This window comes from Thunnus thynnus, chromosome 5, assembly GCF_963924715.1.
Source record: "Thunnus thynnus chromosome 5, fThuThy2.1, whole genome shotgun sequence".
NCBI lineage: Eukaryota > Metazoa > Chordata > Actinopteri > Scombriformes > Scombridae > Thunnus > Thunnus thynnus.
In genome coordinates this window covers 34,025,666-34,043,033 of record NC_089521.1, presented here as the reverse complement: position 1 = coordinate 34,043,033, position 17,368 = coordinate 34,025,666, and the positions used below count along the sequence as shown (strand labels likewise).

The following is a 17,368-nucleotide window of genomic DNA, read 5'->3' as shown; positions in this document are numbered from 1 at the left end:
TTGCACGTGCCCACAAATGGCCGTCCGTAACCAATCAGAACAGAGTGGGCTCATCAGGAGGCGGGTCTTAAAGAGACAGGAGCTAAAACGGCCTGTTTCAGACAGAGGCTGAACTGAGGGGCTGCATAAAGGACCAGTAGAAGATAAATAAGGAGTTTTTAACTGGAAATCATGCAAAGATATTCCAGTAGCAGACATTGTGCCACAGGTTTGGTAAACACTTTGTTGTTGTGGACACACTGTGGTCCTCTTCAGAGATGTAATAGCTGTCAGAAACTCTCTCATGTAATGAAACAGGGTGAATTTTTTTTCCTCTTTCAATAGAGAGAAGCTGGCAGTTTCCATCCAATTCCAGTCTTTGTGCTAAACTAGACATAGAAACGAAACTGATATTCATCATCTCATCTGACTCCTGTAAAGACGGCTATCAAGAAGATTTCCCAAACTGTCCAAACTTTAAAAATCACACACCAAAACGGGACAAAATAAGACGGACTGATGCGACAGAAAGGGTGATGGCGGGGATTTTTTATGCAAAGTGAGAAGAAAAGATGTTTCTACTCCCCCGATACCTAAAGACAAACTCCAGCGTCTGAGGTTGGCTAGCAGCGGTAGCTTATTTGCACGCTAGCCATGCAAGGTGTTAATGCAGAGGCAGGTTGGCACAGCAGACACCAGAGGGCAGCACTGTGCAGGAACAACCACAAGGTGACTGTTAGTCGCTACGAGTCCAGTTTCCAGCACTGCTGCTGCTGCTGGAAGACACTAAAACATTACAAACTGCAACGCTAACAAAGGATGTGTTATAAGGAGGGAAAACAGCAAAAAACGGCAAACTACAAAGCACAAAAACGTTGTTATTAACTGTGATTATCAAACACTACAGTTTAGGAAGTTAGCACAGGTGAGCTACATTAGTACACGATGATAAATGTTACCTGTCTCGTAATCTTTAGACATTTCATCCATTGATTGGTTGCATTAATTCGTAGGTGAAACAGGTGTTTTCCACAGTAATTTTTGACATGTTGACACACAAACAAACGCTAAACATTCTACAAAAAACTTCAGTTGAAAACATGCAGCACCTAACAGTTAATACAGACAATATGATGTATAAGATACTCACAGGCTCATGAAACAAGTCTTACCTTCTCTCTCGAAGTTTTTCAATGTATTCAAACTTCGGGGTGAGGACTCCGTTTGAGGTGATGACAGCCTTTATTAACAAAGAAATAAAAAAAAGGTGAAAAAAAATCATATAAAAGTATTCAATATGTTAAATAATATGCACAAGAGTAAATAAATCTTGTCAAAATGCCACTAAATTCTACACACTGGTCCTTTAAGAATGAATCAGTTTACCAGCTAAATCAATGTTACACATTGTCAGTTTTTTCTTATAATTTCTGTAAAATGTCCTGTAAGTTAACCATTAAATACCTGACATTTACTCAGAACATTTCCAGGAAATGAGTGCAAAGTTAAAAGGACCTACAAAATAAAGCGCAACCAATAATTTATATTGACTTTAAAATGATGCACCTTGGTGATCTAGAAGAGTTTCACCTGTTGACATTTCAGTTAGTGATGAACAAAAGGGCTTTGACCAGAAAATGGCTTAACAACCATAAAAGAATGGATTGACCTATAAATACATCTTCTCTCATTTAAATCTCCTTCATGTTCACACTAACGTTAGCAGGACTGGTTTCAGCTGCTCTGCACATTTTAAATGGGATGAACTGCAAACTTGAGTCTAACGTTCTTCTTGGAGATTTTAAAGCTTTATTTTGTTTTTATATTTTATTATTGATGTTTTTTTATGATTCTTGTCACTGTTTTTATTAATTCCTTGTTTATTGTGTTGTTTCTGTCTGCCGATTGTGTTCTTGTTCTCATGTTTCTCTCTTGGAAAACAGATCTTAATCTCAATGAGACTGCCTGATTAAATAAAGATTAAATAACAATAAATTATATATATATATACATATATATATATATATACTATAGCGAGAATTACATTTAAACTATGAATTCCACTTGATGTCTATGAAGAAAAGTTGCTTATCCAGATGTCAATAATAAGATCTGACTTTGTTTAATAATATAATACTGACATTAAGAGCAGATCTTCCAATTTAAATCATTTTTTCACTTCCATGTACAGAATAACTATGAGTTGATATAAATCTGTACATATATACATATATTTATTTATGTGTGTGTTGTCTAGTTGACACTTTTTGCTCCGATACTACTTTTGTTTATATGTGTTCCTTAAAAAAAACAAAACTAAATAAAAAGTAAATCACAAAAATGACAACAAAAAAAATCATTCATTCATTGAGATAACAGGCATAATAATAATAATAATAAATATTAACACTATTTCATGCTCATTTCTGCTTAAATACACTTGAGATTATAGGATAAATGTTAAGTTAGAACATTAAGTTGTGACCTTGAAATAACAATAAAACATTAAACGGAAACTGTTACAAATACAGTAAAATATTTGAACTCACGTCTCTGACTTGCGGGCTGAACTCCTCTTCCTCCAGCGGTCTGGTGGCGTCTGAAGGCAGCTGATGATGAGAAAACATGACATTTACAAAGAAACAAAAAAAAAAAAAAACAAGTCCTGTCTCTCAGGGTTTTTATTTGCTCTGTTAACCACGTGAAACCTGTCGCAGCGTTCTCCCGCAGCCACACGCCAGCACTGAGCGGCAACCGAGTAACAGAAAACCCAACGACGCCACCAGCTGTTCTCGCCTCACCTCGCATAAAGAACCGGACGTCTTACCATCTCCCAGATGTAGGGGAAGAGTCGGTCTCCAAAGTACTCTGTGGCTTCGATGGGGAGCTGAGCAGGAAGGTTGTCGATGGAGCACATGAGGATCCCGTTTCCCTCCACGCTGCCAAAAAACAAAACATGAGAGGTGATGAGAGGAGGATAAAGGATTATACTGGAGCTGCATCTTTAAATCCAGTTTAACACGTTCATGTTCTGCACTGCCTCTCACTGAACCTTAAACCTGCATTAACTGACCTGCGACTGAGACCACAATGATTAGTTGAAAAAATAAAGTGTGTCTAGAGAGAAGTTGAGACTGAGTCAGTTGGAGCATCTAGCAGCTGTCATGGTACTTTAAGGCAGTGGTCCCCAACCCCCGGGCCGCGGACCGGTACCAGTCCGTAGGTCATTTGGTACCGGGCCGCACAGAAAGATTAAATAACTTACATTATTTCCGTTTTATTTATTATCTAAGTCTGAACGATGTTTTATTTTGAAAAATGACGGGATTCTCTTCATTACATCCGTCTAAGATTTACTCTTGACGCATGTCAAGACGCTTGTCTCGGTCACGTGATACGTTACCACTAAAATTAAACCCACAAGCTAGCAAAACGAGTAAAAAACAAACATCTTTAGAAAGCTTCTTTGTGAAGAGGAAAAGGCCCAGTGAGGAGACAGAAGAAGAACACAACAGCACTGAAAACGATTTAACTTCATTTTCTCGTTCTTTACTCAAAATGGCAACTTCTCAAATACATCCGTACACGTTGAAAAACCCGAATTGGATCAAAAATATGCGAGTGAACGACGCAAACAACCCACAGAAAAAAACATGCACAACAAGAGGACGTCAGCTCGTCAGGAAAGTAGAAAAAATGTTTTCAGAAGAGGCTGAAACCTGAGCTTTGTTTCGCAAGCAGCATTTTTTTTTTTTTTTTTTACATACATTCACCACAAGTTTTGAAAGTTTGACCATGAACATCCACACAACAAAAAGCAGAATACCTGCAGACACAACTCAGGGCTTCAAAAAAGGGAATCTCTAATTAGTTTTCCAGGTTGCACCAATTGTTTATTAATATTTAGTTAATATTGTTGTAAAAAAACAATGTTAGAACTTAACATCAGTCAAAAATAAGACAGTAAAGATAGAAGCCTGTCAATAATGAAACTACAATGACTTTAAGTTGGGTAACAATACAAAGGTTCACATTGCATTTTATATCTTTTGTTACACTTCCACCACCACTGCTACCCCTCTCCTGAAGCCAAACCTTCGCCCTTGACTATTGCAGAGGCTGTATTTTGTAAGAAAACTTCACGTTGTGGACAAGAGACTTTTTATCCGTCAATTTAAAAGACTTTTATCAGGTGAAGTATTCAGACATGGTATGGTAACCTGACGGTTCAATTAAAGTCTAAGCCGTTTCTCCTTGTGCAGACCGCCGTGAAGGTTACAGGGAGGAATTCTGTTTATGAATGAGAAGTCTGCGGTTAGAGAGGAGAATAGGGAACAATGAAAGATCCATCTCACATCCTTCACTCTGAATACAAGTGTTTACCTTCTGGACGACGGTTCACAGTTTCCAAAATGTGGAATGAATAGTTATGAAAACTCATTTGTTCCACCTTCCATTCAGATTTGAAATGGCAGCGGATCGATGCTGCGTTAGTGGAATGTTACATGGTCACGGAGCACTTTATAGTAGAGCCTATAGGCGTCTACAATACTGGTACAATGTGTAATACTAGTGCACTATTACTTTACTGGTTCTATCAGTTTTAAGTGTTATATTTGTCTTTTTGTTTGTGGTTTCTGTTGCACGTATGAACATTGTGTTTGTTTAAATATATTTTTATGTACTGGATGCTTTGTGATGCTGAGTCTGAGAATCATTTCCCCACAGTGAAAATATACAAGTATATCTTATCTGATGTGAACTAACTTGTAATGTTGTACATCCCTAGTAACTCCAAAACAGCCCATAGATCAGCAGAATAAAAGTATAAGTCTTGATTTATTAGAGATTTGGTATTATGGTCATTTTTGACTCATTTTTTTTATAAATACTGAGTTATTTTAAACATATCTGTGACTAGCTCTACTTGTCTAGATTTCTCTAAATCCATCTTTCCTTACAGCTCAGATTCCTCTCTGTCCTCCAGCAGCCTGTTTCTGAAGATATTTACATAAATCTGCATTATTAATGAGCGCCTCCTCTGATTGGCTGGAGGTGTGGCCCCCACCTTCACCCCCAGCCAATCAGAATAGGACCTAATGAATGCAGCAGCATGTTTACCTGCAGTAATGTCTGCAGCTGGAGATGTAAGACAGTTTATAGCGTCTATGAAGCAGAGTCTGATCCTGAATGAAGGAAGAAGCTGCTGCTGCACAGCTGAGACTCAACAGGATGTTTCAACAGTGAGATCGTGTTTAAGTTTCCTCACAGAGTCAAAGTCTCTGTTTTCAAACGTAGCCGGAGGTTGCTAGCTTAGCTTTAGCACAGATATATTATATTCAGTAGTAAATCCTTCAGCGTGTTGAGTCTCGTTCAGCAGACAGTCGGCTGCACACACACAACCACTCGCTGATAACGGAGGGAAGACTGTCTCTAAATATGAATTTCAGACATTCCTGACATAAAGTTTCATCCTCTGGAAGGCTGTAAAGAGTTTTTAGCTGCTGAACAAGCAGCAACACTTCCAGTGTTCTGCTTTACTCGTCATCCTGCTGTGATGCAAACTGCGACTACAGGAAGTTAAACACTCAGCGTAGCGCTGGACGGCTCACGCTAAAGCTTCCTGAGGATTTGATTTGACTTTCTGGAGTTACGTAATAACGGGTACCACCTCAACACTGCTCGCTCTTTAGGCACGAATTTAAACATTTGAAATAACTTAAAAAGCCTGAGGAGACAGAACTGAGTCATTTTACAGCACAGGAGGCCTCATCATCACCCTGATCCATTCAAACATCAGCTTTCTTGTTTTTCACAATAAAAGCCCTTTGTTAAACAGAAACATGCAGGTGATTTTGGACTGTACCGTACCTGTCGTGATCGATGTGCTGGTCAGCGTCGTACATACAGAAAGGCTTATCAATGGTGGTGCAGTCGTTCATGAACTCTATAGAGCCTCCGGCGTCGGCAGATATGTCACAGATAGCCAGCAGCCTGTAGAGAGAGAGAGAGAGAGAGAGAGAGAGAGAGAGAGAGAGAGAGAGAGAGAGAGAGAGAGAGAGAGAGAGAGAGAGAGAGACAGAGAGAGAGAGAGAGAGAGAGAGAGAGAGAGACCATGTTCATGAGGTCAGGACGACAGGTTGAACTGTCCCTCTGTCAACATGACTGTAGAGATACAGCAGCTACAACAGCCTTTCAGCCAAGACTGTGGACATAAAGATCTCAGGGTAGAAGTTAACTACGACTCCCAAGGTGCATTTCAAGGAACAGCCAAGCTTAAAACTCGCTAACGGTGGCAAAAGCTAAAGATTATGTTGAGAAGACTTAACCATGGTGATGCGTTTTGTTTACAACTTCAACAACAAAGAATTCTGAATTCATTGAGCTCTGATTCGCGCTCATGGCGTCTTCTTCATAGCATCAGCAGCAGAGGCTCATGGGTATTGTAGTATTCTTAGCCATCCATCAAAATCACGGAAAAAATGTTACTGAAATAAATTAGCTGAAATAATGTGAACTGGTGTCAGAATATAAAACTGTAGGATCATCACATTGTCCAGGAGAGACCTGACTTTCTGTGTTCAACAACATAAAGGAAACTGTTTATTTTTAATTTTGAGATGTGAATACAGAACGAGGAAATACACTTCTGTAACCAGCGGCGCCTCACACTTCACAACTGAAGGTGACATGTTGTTCTCTTTTAATTTTTTCTGCACATAAAGTACTCCAAGTTGTTTCCTGTGGATAACAAAAACTGATAAATACAACCGGAAAAATCAGCCAACAAAGTTAACTTGAGCTTTAACACTTTAACTGTATAATACAAGACACTACTTCAGATATTTGCAATACACTTGACGTTAGCTTTTTTACCAATTTCTAACTGTGTTCATCAGTTTTTCCATTTTTGAGTGCAGCTGTTCTGAATTTCTAATCAAGTTAAAGGTGCAGTGTGTAGAATTTAGTAGCATCTAACGGCCTCAAACTAGGGATGTGCAGAGAGCCCAGTATTTGTATTTGTATCTGTATTTGTTGAGGCAGCAAAATTATTTGTATTTATTCAAATAAAAGTGGAAAGAGGCTTAAAAATCCTGTTTTTGTTTTCATGACACTTTTAATTTTAGAAAATTAAAGTGTTACAATAAGTGTTCATAAATAAACTACCTTACAAAAGGAGGTCCCCACATCTCAGATCATAGACGACTGCGCTGACTACAGACAGACCTCTACCTATTTATACACCCATAACACAGAGACAGCACACTGTGTAACGTGTAGGGAGGAACTTCAAAGGTGATTATTGCTTTGCACTTTTCAATTATTGCCTATTTTTTACAATCTAACTTCGTTGAAAGGAGAAGAGGAACAACAGGTTATGGAGAGTCCATTGGGAACACTTTGCTTGTGTCAGTAGCTCAGTTTTATCTCTGGGGAACATCCTCAACAAATAACTCTTAAAATATTTGTATGAAACAAATATTCATATAAAACCCACTATTTGTGCTTTGGCGAATAATGTATTTGTATTCGGACACACCCCTACCTCAAACAGAGGCGAACAGACGTTCATTCGACCGTTAAGAGTTGAAAATGCTTGAACTGGAGAGAGAAACTCAAGGTTTTATGCAGCTGAACAGAAACAGAAGCAAACCTGAGAGGTGACATTCCAGCATAACGCTCTTACTTGTGAGGCAGCTGCGGTGACCCCTCCCTGGCTGTAGACGAGGTTTTGGGTCTTATCAGTTTCTGGGCGTCCAGTCGTCTGAGGAGTCGGGGGGTGTGGGGGTCCCAGTAGATACCATTGATCAGACAGTTTGTGTAAGGCGCCACCTGTCGTTAAGATGACACAACAGTTTTACTGATGATGCAGTAAAACAGCAGCAGGTCAAACACTGTCTCTTAAAGGTCATCAGTGGTTGAAAGTAACTAAGTACATTTACTCCAGTACTGTAGTTAAGTACAATTTTAAGGTACTTGAGTATTTTAATTTTATGCTACTTGATGCTTCCACTCTACTGCATTTCAGAGATGATTCATTTCATGAAAATGATTCATCCAGAAAATAATTAGCAGATTAATGGATAATGTAAATAATTGTGTTTCACATGTTTGATTGATCAGATGTATCGGTTGTCTCGTTCTCTGTAAAGTCTGTAAGAGACAGACCACAATGAAAGTCAACACAAAGTCAGAGTTGTGTAAACCTGCCATGTGACACCAACACAACGTCGTCCACCAGCATCTGTTTAGTGCTGCTGACTGAAATAAGAGGACGTGGCCTCCGAGTGACTGAAGGGAACAGGTGTGAGGCTGCAGGAGGACGGTTGTGAAAGAGGATTGACTCACGCTGGTCCTGAAGTGCGAGGTGTACAGTTCCGGATGGTTCTCATACTCCAAGGGGTCATAGACGCCGTCGCTCTTCCGTATCAGGTGGTGGTGTCTGCTGAGAACCGTGGCGTACACTTTGGTCATATCTGACAGGAAAAAAACACATTTATCATTTATTGAAATGAAAGCATGTGAGAAGTTTAGAGGGAAAAATCACTATTTGGTGGAGCTATTAACAACTCATAGACATGTGAAATGTGACCCCGACTACACACTGCTTTTTGTAAGACGTCAAAAGCCAAAAAGGTTGGAAACCACTGGTTTCATCTTTAACAATGTGTTGTATTTTAAAAGCTTGTTATATTATCCATTGTGTCAAATCTTCATCTGAAAAGTAACTAAAGCTGTCAAATAAATGTAGTGGAGTAGAAAGTACAATATTTCCCTCTGACATGTAGTGGAGTGGAAGTATAAAGTAGCATCAAGTACCTCACAACTTGTACATCAGTACAGTACTAGAGTAAAAGTGTTTGAGGTTGAACAAGGTGAACTTCATTTGTATTTCATAAACAAAATGTGGCCTCCGGTGTTTTTAAATGTCTTGTCTCACTGCGGCTCTGCAGAACTCGTGACATTTACATCTTTACTGTTTTCTTGAACTTTTTCTGCTTTGGAAAGTTTGGTATATATCATAACTGATTATTCCACCAATTATTTTCTTGATTAATCATTTAAAATGTCAGAAAATAGTGAAAATCTCTGCTATAATTCAAAACAATTAAACATTAAAATTTTATTCAATCATCAGTTCAAAACCCAAATATATTCAGTTTAGTATCATGTGTGACAAAGAAAAGCATAAAATCCTCACATTTATTCATTTTAAGAAGCTGGAACCAGTGAAATTTTCTTCATTTTTGCTTGAAACGATTAATCGATCATCAAAATAATTGGTGATTAACTTTCCAATCAAAAAGCCGTCCAGAAACTACGACCTCTCACTGCGAACGTACCTCCAGCTTCACAGACGTCCTTCAACTCGTGAGGTTCAACGTATTCAACAGGAAGCTCGTTGATGATGTCTTGGGCTCCCTGCAGGGAAGAAAAGAGTCACAACAGAGACTGAGACCACGTCCACACTGAGCCGGCTGAATTCATAAACACATCTTCTTCTCTGCATTTTGGCTTCTGTCCAGACTAGAACTGTGTTTTTCTGCCCCGAAAAAGGAGCTTTTCCTTAAACTGTTGTAATCTGCTCACAATAAAGGAAGCCGTTGTGGTAATAGTACACCGTTTCTTCTTCACTTGCTCATCTGTCCTCTGCACATGCCCAGTAGGAGGAGAATGTTTTCATGTAGCTGAAGGTATCTGCAGAAACAAGCTTGTATTGTGAGTTTAACGCTGACGTTACCTTGGAGACGTTGCCGGTTCCGGTGAAACAAAACGTCACGGGGCCGATGGATTTGGGCATGAGCCCCATGGAGATCTCATACCCACAATCCCTCACTGCCTGGATGGCCTGGCTGACATTCCTGTAGTTGTGAGCCATGCCGATGTGCTGCGAGCAGCGGAGAGACAGAAAGTGACGGGATAAGAATCACATGAGGAAGAGGAACTAAGTCTCATTTCAGATAAACATATAAATATATTTGTTTCTTCACAGCCAACAAGATTAGACAAGTGTATGAACAAGTAAGAAATAAATACAGAATGATAAACTAAAAGAAATTATTTATTATTCTTTACAGTTTGAGGGGAAAGTTGTTTTGTTTTTGGTTTTCTTACCATGAAGGGAGTGTGATGCCCTAAAGCCAGATAGCGCAGACCCAGTCCGTGCAAAATGTTAATCATTCCTACAAAAAAAACAATTAGAGTCAGTTAATTCTGATTAAATATTACTTTGACATGAATTAATCAGAGTAACACAAAACACATTTATACTTTTACCAACATTTATCAAAGTATATCTGGACATATGTAAATATAATATTCACTACAGCAGGATCACATTTAAAATTCTTTAAAAAGTTCATTTTAAGTTCATAGCCTTAAACAATGAGACTGAAAAACAGACAATATTAATGTTTGTTTGGCACATTTCCTAAAGTTGATCTCCAAACTGTTTCCCACTGAGAGGCAGATAAATATTAGATAATATTAGTCTGTCGGAGCGACAGAGATCAGGAGCCAATCATCAAACAGTGTGGTTTGTGATATTTCAGCATAATCGCTATAGCTATGGTTTATGGGTGTGAACGTGTGCACAAGAGTGAAAAAACTGGTGTAAAAACCACACAGACAGAACAAAAGTCTGTCACTTTTTTAAAAAGGTTCAAACATTATTAATCTAATTAACTTTTTTCACTTAGAACAACCAAATCTGTGCATCCTGAGAGTATAAAATCACACATCTTCTGTTTGCTGTTTGTATGAATGAAGGTGAACTGATCTGAAATCGATAAGAAATGAGTCATTAGTCACAGAAGCTAGTGGAACACTTGACAGGAAGTGATGTCATCACTTCGGCTCTCTGTACAAGAGGAGCCGAGCTGAGTTAAAGTAAACACTTTATCCTCATATATAAGCTGGTGTAGAAGATGAATATGTTATAACCTTTGACCTCATCTCTGCCTGGTATAAACTAGTGATCTGGGATCAATAAGTCTTTTCTCCATTCTGTGATATATGCTGTATGAGTTATACATATTTTTCTTTCCAGATAAAGAGCTGGTCTGCAGCTCTTTACGAGGACAACAACAGGAAGTCAGGTGACCTTTAAACTTGTGTGACATCTGATCACAATATGAGCCGATGATCTGATTTATGGCGGGAAAGAAATGTTGCTGTTGACCTTTTTCTTGACTTTTGAAGGCTTTGAGGCAGCAGAGAACAAATGTTTCTGAGCACACTTGTATTGTGATTTTCTTTTTAAAAAACATGTCAAAAATTGATCAGAGCAAGAAGAGACATTGATCGTGATGCAGCAGCAGGTTGTCATGTTGACACAAGTGTGACTCAACAGCTCTTCAGGGTCGACTGATCGAGTGACGAAGGTTCAGTTGATTCATACGTCAAACAGACATGTTTAAACAGAAAATACATCTCTGCTGGTTGGTCAAGTGCATCTATAATCAGATATCTTTACTGTTACAGTAGTTTCACAACATCTGCTGTGATACACTTTCACAACAGTCCACAGAAAGGACTGATCAGCTGAGGCACATTACAAAAGCTTTTACATCATACCTGCCACACCGGCCCACTGACCAAACGCTACGATCCGGAAGCCGTTAGCATCCACCATCTTCTCATAGTCGATCAGACGAACCTCCTGAGAACACAAAAACAACTTTATTATAGTTTTTGAGGAGTTTTGATGAGGGAAGGTCAAATACACAGAAATAGAGCTGCAATGATTAGCTGTAGGGATGCACAATATTGGATTTTTTGCCGATATCCGATATGCCGATATTTCCAACTCACTGTGGCCAATTGCCGATGCTGATACCGATATATGCACATGTTTTTTTTCCAGATGGCTGAGGAGACTATTATACATGCAAGCATAGATTGTAATAAGTGCTCCAGTTGGATCCACATGGAGAGCTGGCGCTAACGTTAGCTGCGGAGGAAGCACCGGGAACTTTAACAACCATCACCTGTGTTTTTTTAAGATCTTTCGAGCTCTCTCACCTTCTTCAGCAGGTCCTCCAGAAGGCCCATGTTGGCCTCCTGAGCCTTGATGGTGTGGGAGAAGAAAGCGTACGTCTTCTTGGGAATGACCTTCTCCTCCGGCATCCTCTTCACCCCGATAATCAGAGAAGCCTCTGAAATGTCCTCCTGAATGATGGCTCCTGCTTTCATGTAATACTAAAACCAAAAACAAACACTGAGTTAAATGGCTGGCAGGAGAACTCACACTTCAACAGTCTTTGCAGATTAAGCTGCCTTACCTTCTCGTGGATCGCTCTGCGGTTGGATGGTTGGACCAGGACTTTGACGCCGGCGTTGGTGAGTTCTTTGACGTGGCGCGGGGCCAGCGGCGCCCTCCTCTCCCAGGGGTTGATGTCTTCGCGGCGGATGGCCACGACGGCCTTGTGGTGTTCATGGCGCCGCTGGCCTGAGAGGCAACTCGGCGTCCTCTTACCTTGACGACTGAGGAGTCGGAACATGACTTCACCGCCCTGCTCTGGACAAAGACATGGAGCCACAGACTGCTGACCACAATGTTTATCAAAGATATGACTCTTGACATTCAGGGTGTGACACACACACTAAAAAAAAGATTACAAATATTTAAATGGGAACTGAGTGTTTCTTCAAACCTTATTTACAAGTATTTGTATGTTTGATCTTCTGACAGAATAGTGAAGGAATACAACTTGGAAGTCACAGGATCGTACGATTGAGAGGTCAGAGGTCAAGTTAAGTTTGCTGCTGGGAGAGAGCTGCTGATAAGCAGGTGGTTTTGACAGAGCAAAAAATCTCTGACGAGACACAACTGCAGTAACACTACGACACAACATACGGATACCGCTGAGCACACAGAAGACCAACATGACGTGGAGCAGGACGAAGGTTTACATGTGTACTCGGCATCATGTAATCCTGTTCTTCCCGTAACCTGAACTTTGAGAAACCATATTGAGTTTTTGGTGGAAAGTTCTTTGTATTTTACAAACCATTTCAAACACATGTCAATAAAAAAGCAACAGCAGGTCTGGCCTTTGTTTGTGTCTCTCATGTGTTACCATTATATTTACATTACAGAACCTTTAACAGTACTTGTTCTGAAGAATCCTCAAAAAGTCAATAACAACTCGGAGGAAAAAATATTCAGTTTGTTGCACAATATAAATATCAAACTATGTGACCCGTTTCTTAAGCTGCAACTGTGGGACAGACAACAACGGAAGAAGTAGAGCTGATATTTTTATTGATTTTCTTTCATGTTTGTATCAACATACATTGCAGTACAAAGAGTACCTGCACACTAAATCTAAATCTGCTGTGGATGACTAAGATGGATGTTGAAATCATAAATTTGCAGAATCGGTTTACTGTTTCCAGTAAATTAGCCAGATTTGATGGGCAAGGACACGGGTCTCTTTACAGTAAACAATCGCCATTTTTTCACGTTTGTCGTATTGATCTCTGACACAGACATTGTAAGTTTCTGTAAATTTTAGTACAAAGTCAAGACTTTGTGATACGTAGCACAATAAGCTAGCAGAGCAGGCCTCTTCCTGACATGGCAATACTATCCAGAGAGTGAAAACTTGACGCTGTTATTCGTCTTTGGAGTCGTTTCTAATCAAACTAAAGTATCCGTTCTCTTCAGGATGAAGGAACATGTCACCCAGTGCAGCGGTGTGGCTCATTGACGTGTTTTTAATAGTTTTTGGACAACAACGGGGGTCTACAGTACAGAGGAATAAGATATATCGGGTGGGTGACTGGTGACCTGGATGGTGTTTGGGATGGTAGTTGGTGAGTGAGGATCTAATGTCTCTCTTCAGGAGGGGGGATGAGGTGGCTCTCTACCATGTTGTGTTATGTCTTCTTCTAGTTTTGGTACCTCTTGTCTCTTGTTCTTGGCAGAGGGAACAGATGGGTGACGCAGGAAGTTAAATAGGTTAGCGATGAACAATTTTACTCCTGACTTGTTAAAGCAAAGTCCATCTGCCTTAAAAAGATGTCAGTGGTCCCAGAAAAAAGTTGAAATAGTCAATAAAGTGCACTGAATGGATGATGGCTGAAAGCCAGGTGTTCAGTGCCAACAACCTGCTGAAACTCCTCTTCTGACTGGTGGTAGAAGCCCACTGATGAACACCTCAGCGTTCAGAGAGTTGACTGTGTTCAACAGATCAATAAAGTCTGGTTTCAGTACTTCTGACTGTTGTTTCACAACATCATTGGTCCCTATGTGCACTGTGATGGTTTTCACAGTTGGTTGTGCAGCCATAAGATCTGGGATTCTTTCAGAGATGATATCCTTGGGAAAGCAGAATGTTTGGTGTTCTTACTGCACATGCCTCTTACATCTTTTACAGTTTCAGCAGAGAAAGGTGGTAGATAGCTACGTTTAACTCTAAACAAGCTGTCAAAGTAGACAATAAAGAGACGTCTTGATTGACAGCTGTGACAGCCGCTGTCAAACCTCTGTCAGACAGCAGGACGGCTGAGGGGAATCCCGGAAAGGAGATATTTTGGCTTCAGTTTTGCATAGCGGCAGGAAGTGGAGACGTGTCGTCCATATTTATATACAGTCAATGGTCCACACAGTCCGTTCACTTTGAATCGACGGTGGTGATTTTGGTTTCAAGCGCTGCAATTCTTGCTGCTAATTAGCTTTAGTTTCCAGTCACTGTAGTTCAGGCTTGTGGCCACGTTCACGTAGTGCTGAGGACGTCATAAAAGTGTTGGAATATATGGCAACAACCAACTGTCTCCTTCATAAACTACAGTCCCAGTGATTTAGAGGTAACCAGGAGCTGCTGCTCATAATTTGTAGCAGAAAAAAAACAAGATTATTAGCAAAAGAAAGTAAACAGAGCCGAGAGCAAGCAGCAAAGCGTCTGTACTGTAAGAGTATCGTAATTTAATTGATTTTTGTATCCAGCTTCTTTCCCACTGACGTTTTGCGGATGTGCACACAACTACTTCGACTTATCCTGCATCAACATACATACAGAGGACTACTTTTTTGCTCCAGGAAGTCCAGCACCAGGCCAAGAAATATTCCTGCACAAAACCCACCATGAACTGTTGTTCTATCATGTTAATCAGTGAGCTTCAGAAGCGTCTGTCAGCAGGTTTTGTTACCTTTGGACAGAGGCAGACTGTTTCCAGATTTTATGCTAAGCTAAGCTAAACGGCTGCTTAGTCCTGCTTGAAGCCCACGCCTGCTATTATTATTATTATTAGTCATATTTCTATTATTATTATCGTTGTTATTGTTATTATTGTTGTTGCTGTGCCTCTCCACGTCTCTCCCCTCTCCCTCCACCTTTCTCTCTCAACCCAACCGGTGAATGGCCGCCCACCTAGAGCCCAGTTCTGCTCGAGGTTTCTTCCCATTAAAGAGTACAGTCTAGACCTGCTCTATGTGAAAAGTGCCCTGAGATAACTTCTGATGTGATTTGGCGTCATATAAATAAAACTGACTTGACTTAACTTGGATACTGGACCGAAAATGGCGCCTATTCAGTCCAATAAGAATCGCTCACCTGCCGCATACGCCAAAAAAGTTTCTAGCTTCCGTGTTTACATAACAGGGTTTGCAGCCAACTGAATATGTGCAGTAGTGTTTCCCCCACTGGCCCCGCCCACAAGTTCCCGCTCAGCACATAGACTTTACATTGTGATGATGTCACAGATTTTTAAAACCAGTATAAAACCTCCATGGATCAAAGAGTCATAATTGACCTTGTTTGCAGTTCGAGGCGTCCTGTCAACAGTTTTACAGACGTCACTTTTACAATGGTGGTCTATCGGAAAAATTATTTTTGGGCCGCAGCGGGATTTTTCGCTGCAATACCGCAAGTGGCCACTGGGAATAACTGGCTGCAAGGCTGAGTGGCGGCACTGTATCCAGTTCTTATTATACATCCATGGTTGGGAACCACTGGACTAAACTATGGATTATAACAGATACAGGAATAGTGCCGGACTTTGAAGAAAAATTAACATAGCGGCTAAACCGTGTAATTGCAACGTCACGTGATGCACACTGACCCCAAAAAGACTTTTTTCCACAAACTTACATTGTGAAAGAGACGTCTGTAAATCAGTGGATACGTTTTTTGAGCATCTGAACCCAACGCGAAATGACTCAGAATCAATCTGTTTTTCAGAACAGATCAGAATTTGATCCACTCGAGTCTGATCACATTCAAAAGTCTATAAGAGCCACACGATTGAATTGTTTTATCCCCATTCATGTTAGCCGGAGGGCTAAACCTTGGCTTCATGCATCACCGAGCAACTTTCATAGGAATGAAGGGAGCCCCGCCTCCACGCTGGATCCACATCTCTTTATACATCCATAGACTAAACTAGCTAACTGTATATAAAGTAGTGTAAACTAGCTCCACCTCCAGCAGCTACAACAGTAACATGCTGCTCTAACACTGATGCTTCACTATTAATAATCTAATGATGTCATATATAATAATATATCAGTCAGAGGGACCAAACCACTACTTTTACTGCAATACTTTAACTACATCAAGCTCATAATACTTATGTACTTTTACTGCAATACTTTAACTACATCAAGCTCATAATACTTATGTACTTTTACTGCAGTAGGATTTCACGTGCAGGACTTTTACTTGTGATGAAGTTCTTTGACTTTGCTCTACTGATACTTTTAAAATCAGTAAAAATCTTTACGGAGTCTCGTGCTGACTCTCTCTGTGTATCTCTCTTCAACCTACACTGAGATCACGTGTCTCAGTTCCGGGATACTTGAACACATATATTAATGATCGACACGCAGATCGATAATCGGCTGCACGTGGAGGACCCACCTTTCTGACCAGTTTCTGATCGCCGCGCCGGCTCCTAGAGGAAATGTGGCGACTGTTCACCGACAGCAGTGTCACGCAGAGGTGAGATGAGCTGTACGCACACAGTCGCACTCGGTAAACTAATCCACTTCCGCCTTCAGTTTCAAAGTAAAACTCGACTTTCTGATGATTGTTTCATTCTTTGATGGTTTTAAATTTACATCCTGCAAATATGTACGTCATCATTTTACTACTATTACTGTACTGTTACTTTTACTTTTTTTGCTGCAGCATTTCTCATTTTTCCTCACTTTCATTTTTCATTTTTATTTAGTATTTATTTTATTTGACTATGCCTATATATAGGGCTTCAATATATATGTATGTATGTATAGTGTTGATATCATAGTGTCAATATCATGATATAAACGATTAGTTGACTAATCAATCAGCTGCCAAGTATTAAATTAATCAGAAACTATTTTGATAATCAATTAATCATTTTAAGTCATTTTAAAAAAAAATAAATGTCCAAATTTCTCTGA

At 39.9% G+C, this 17,368-nt stretch overlaps 1 protein-coding gene across 2 annotated transcripts in view; it reads right to left on the bottom strand.

The window, feature by feature from the left end:
• aass (aminoadipate-semialdehyde synthase) overlaps positions 1 to 16,986 on the bottom strand; it is a 32,003-nt gene extending 15,017 nt beyond the window's left edge. Inside the window, exons 1-13 of one of the 2 annotated variants that reach the window (XM_067590892.1) lie at positions 16,845 to 16,986; positions 12,264 to 12,494; positions 12,004 to 12,180; positions 11,557 to 11,641; positions 10,096 to 10,163; positions 9,722 to 9,868; positions 9,324 to 9,402; positions 8,329 to 8,456; positions 7,667 to 7,812; positions 5,851 to 5,973; positions 2,807 to 2,918; positions 2,529 to 2,588; positions 1,152 to 1,219 (exon numbers count right to left, since the gene is read on the bottom strand). In XM_067590892.1, the coding sequence (XP_067446993.1) occupies positions 1,152 to 1,219; positions 2,529 to 2,588; positions 2,807 to 2,918; positions 5,851 to 5,973; positions 7,667 to 7,812; positions 8,329 to 8,456; positions 9,324 to 9,402; positions 9,722 to 9,868; positions 10,096 to 10,163; positions 11,557 to 11,641; positions 12,004 to 12,180; positions 12,264 to 12,482 (1,412 nt within the window). In that variant the 5' untranslated portion in view covers positions 12,483 to 12,494; positions 16,845 to 16,986. Of the gene's footprint in view, positions 1 to 1,151; positions 1,220 to 2,528; positions 2,589 to 2,806; positions 2,919 to 5,850; positions 5,974 to 7,666; positions 7,813 to 8,328; positions 8,457 to 9,323; positions 9,403 to 9,721; positions 9,869 to 10,095; positions 10,164 to 11,556; positions 11,642 to 12,003; positions 12,181 to 12,263; positions 12,500 to 16,844 lie in introns of both variants that reach the window. The other variant, XM_067590893.1, reaches the window with a different exon arrangement.
• Between the last annotated feature and the right edge of the window lie 382 nt (positions 16,987 to 17,368).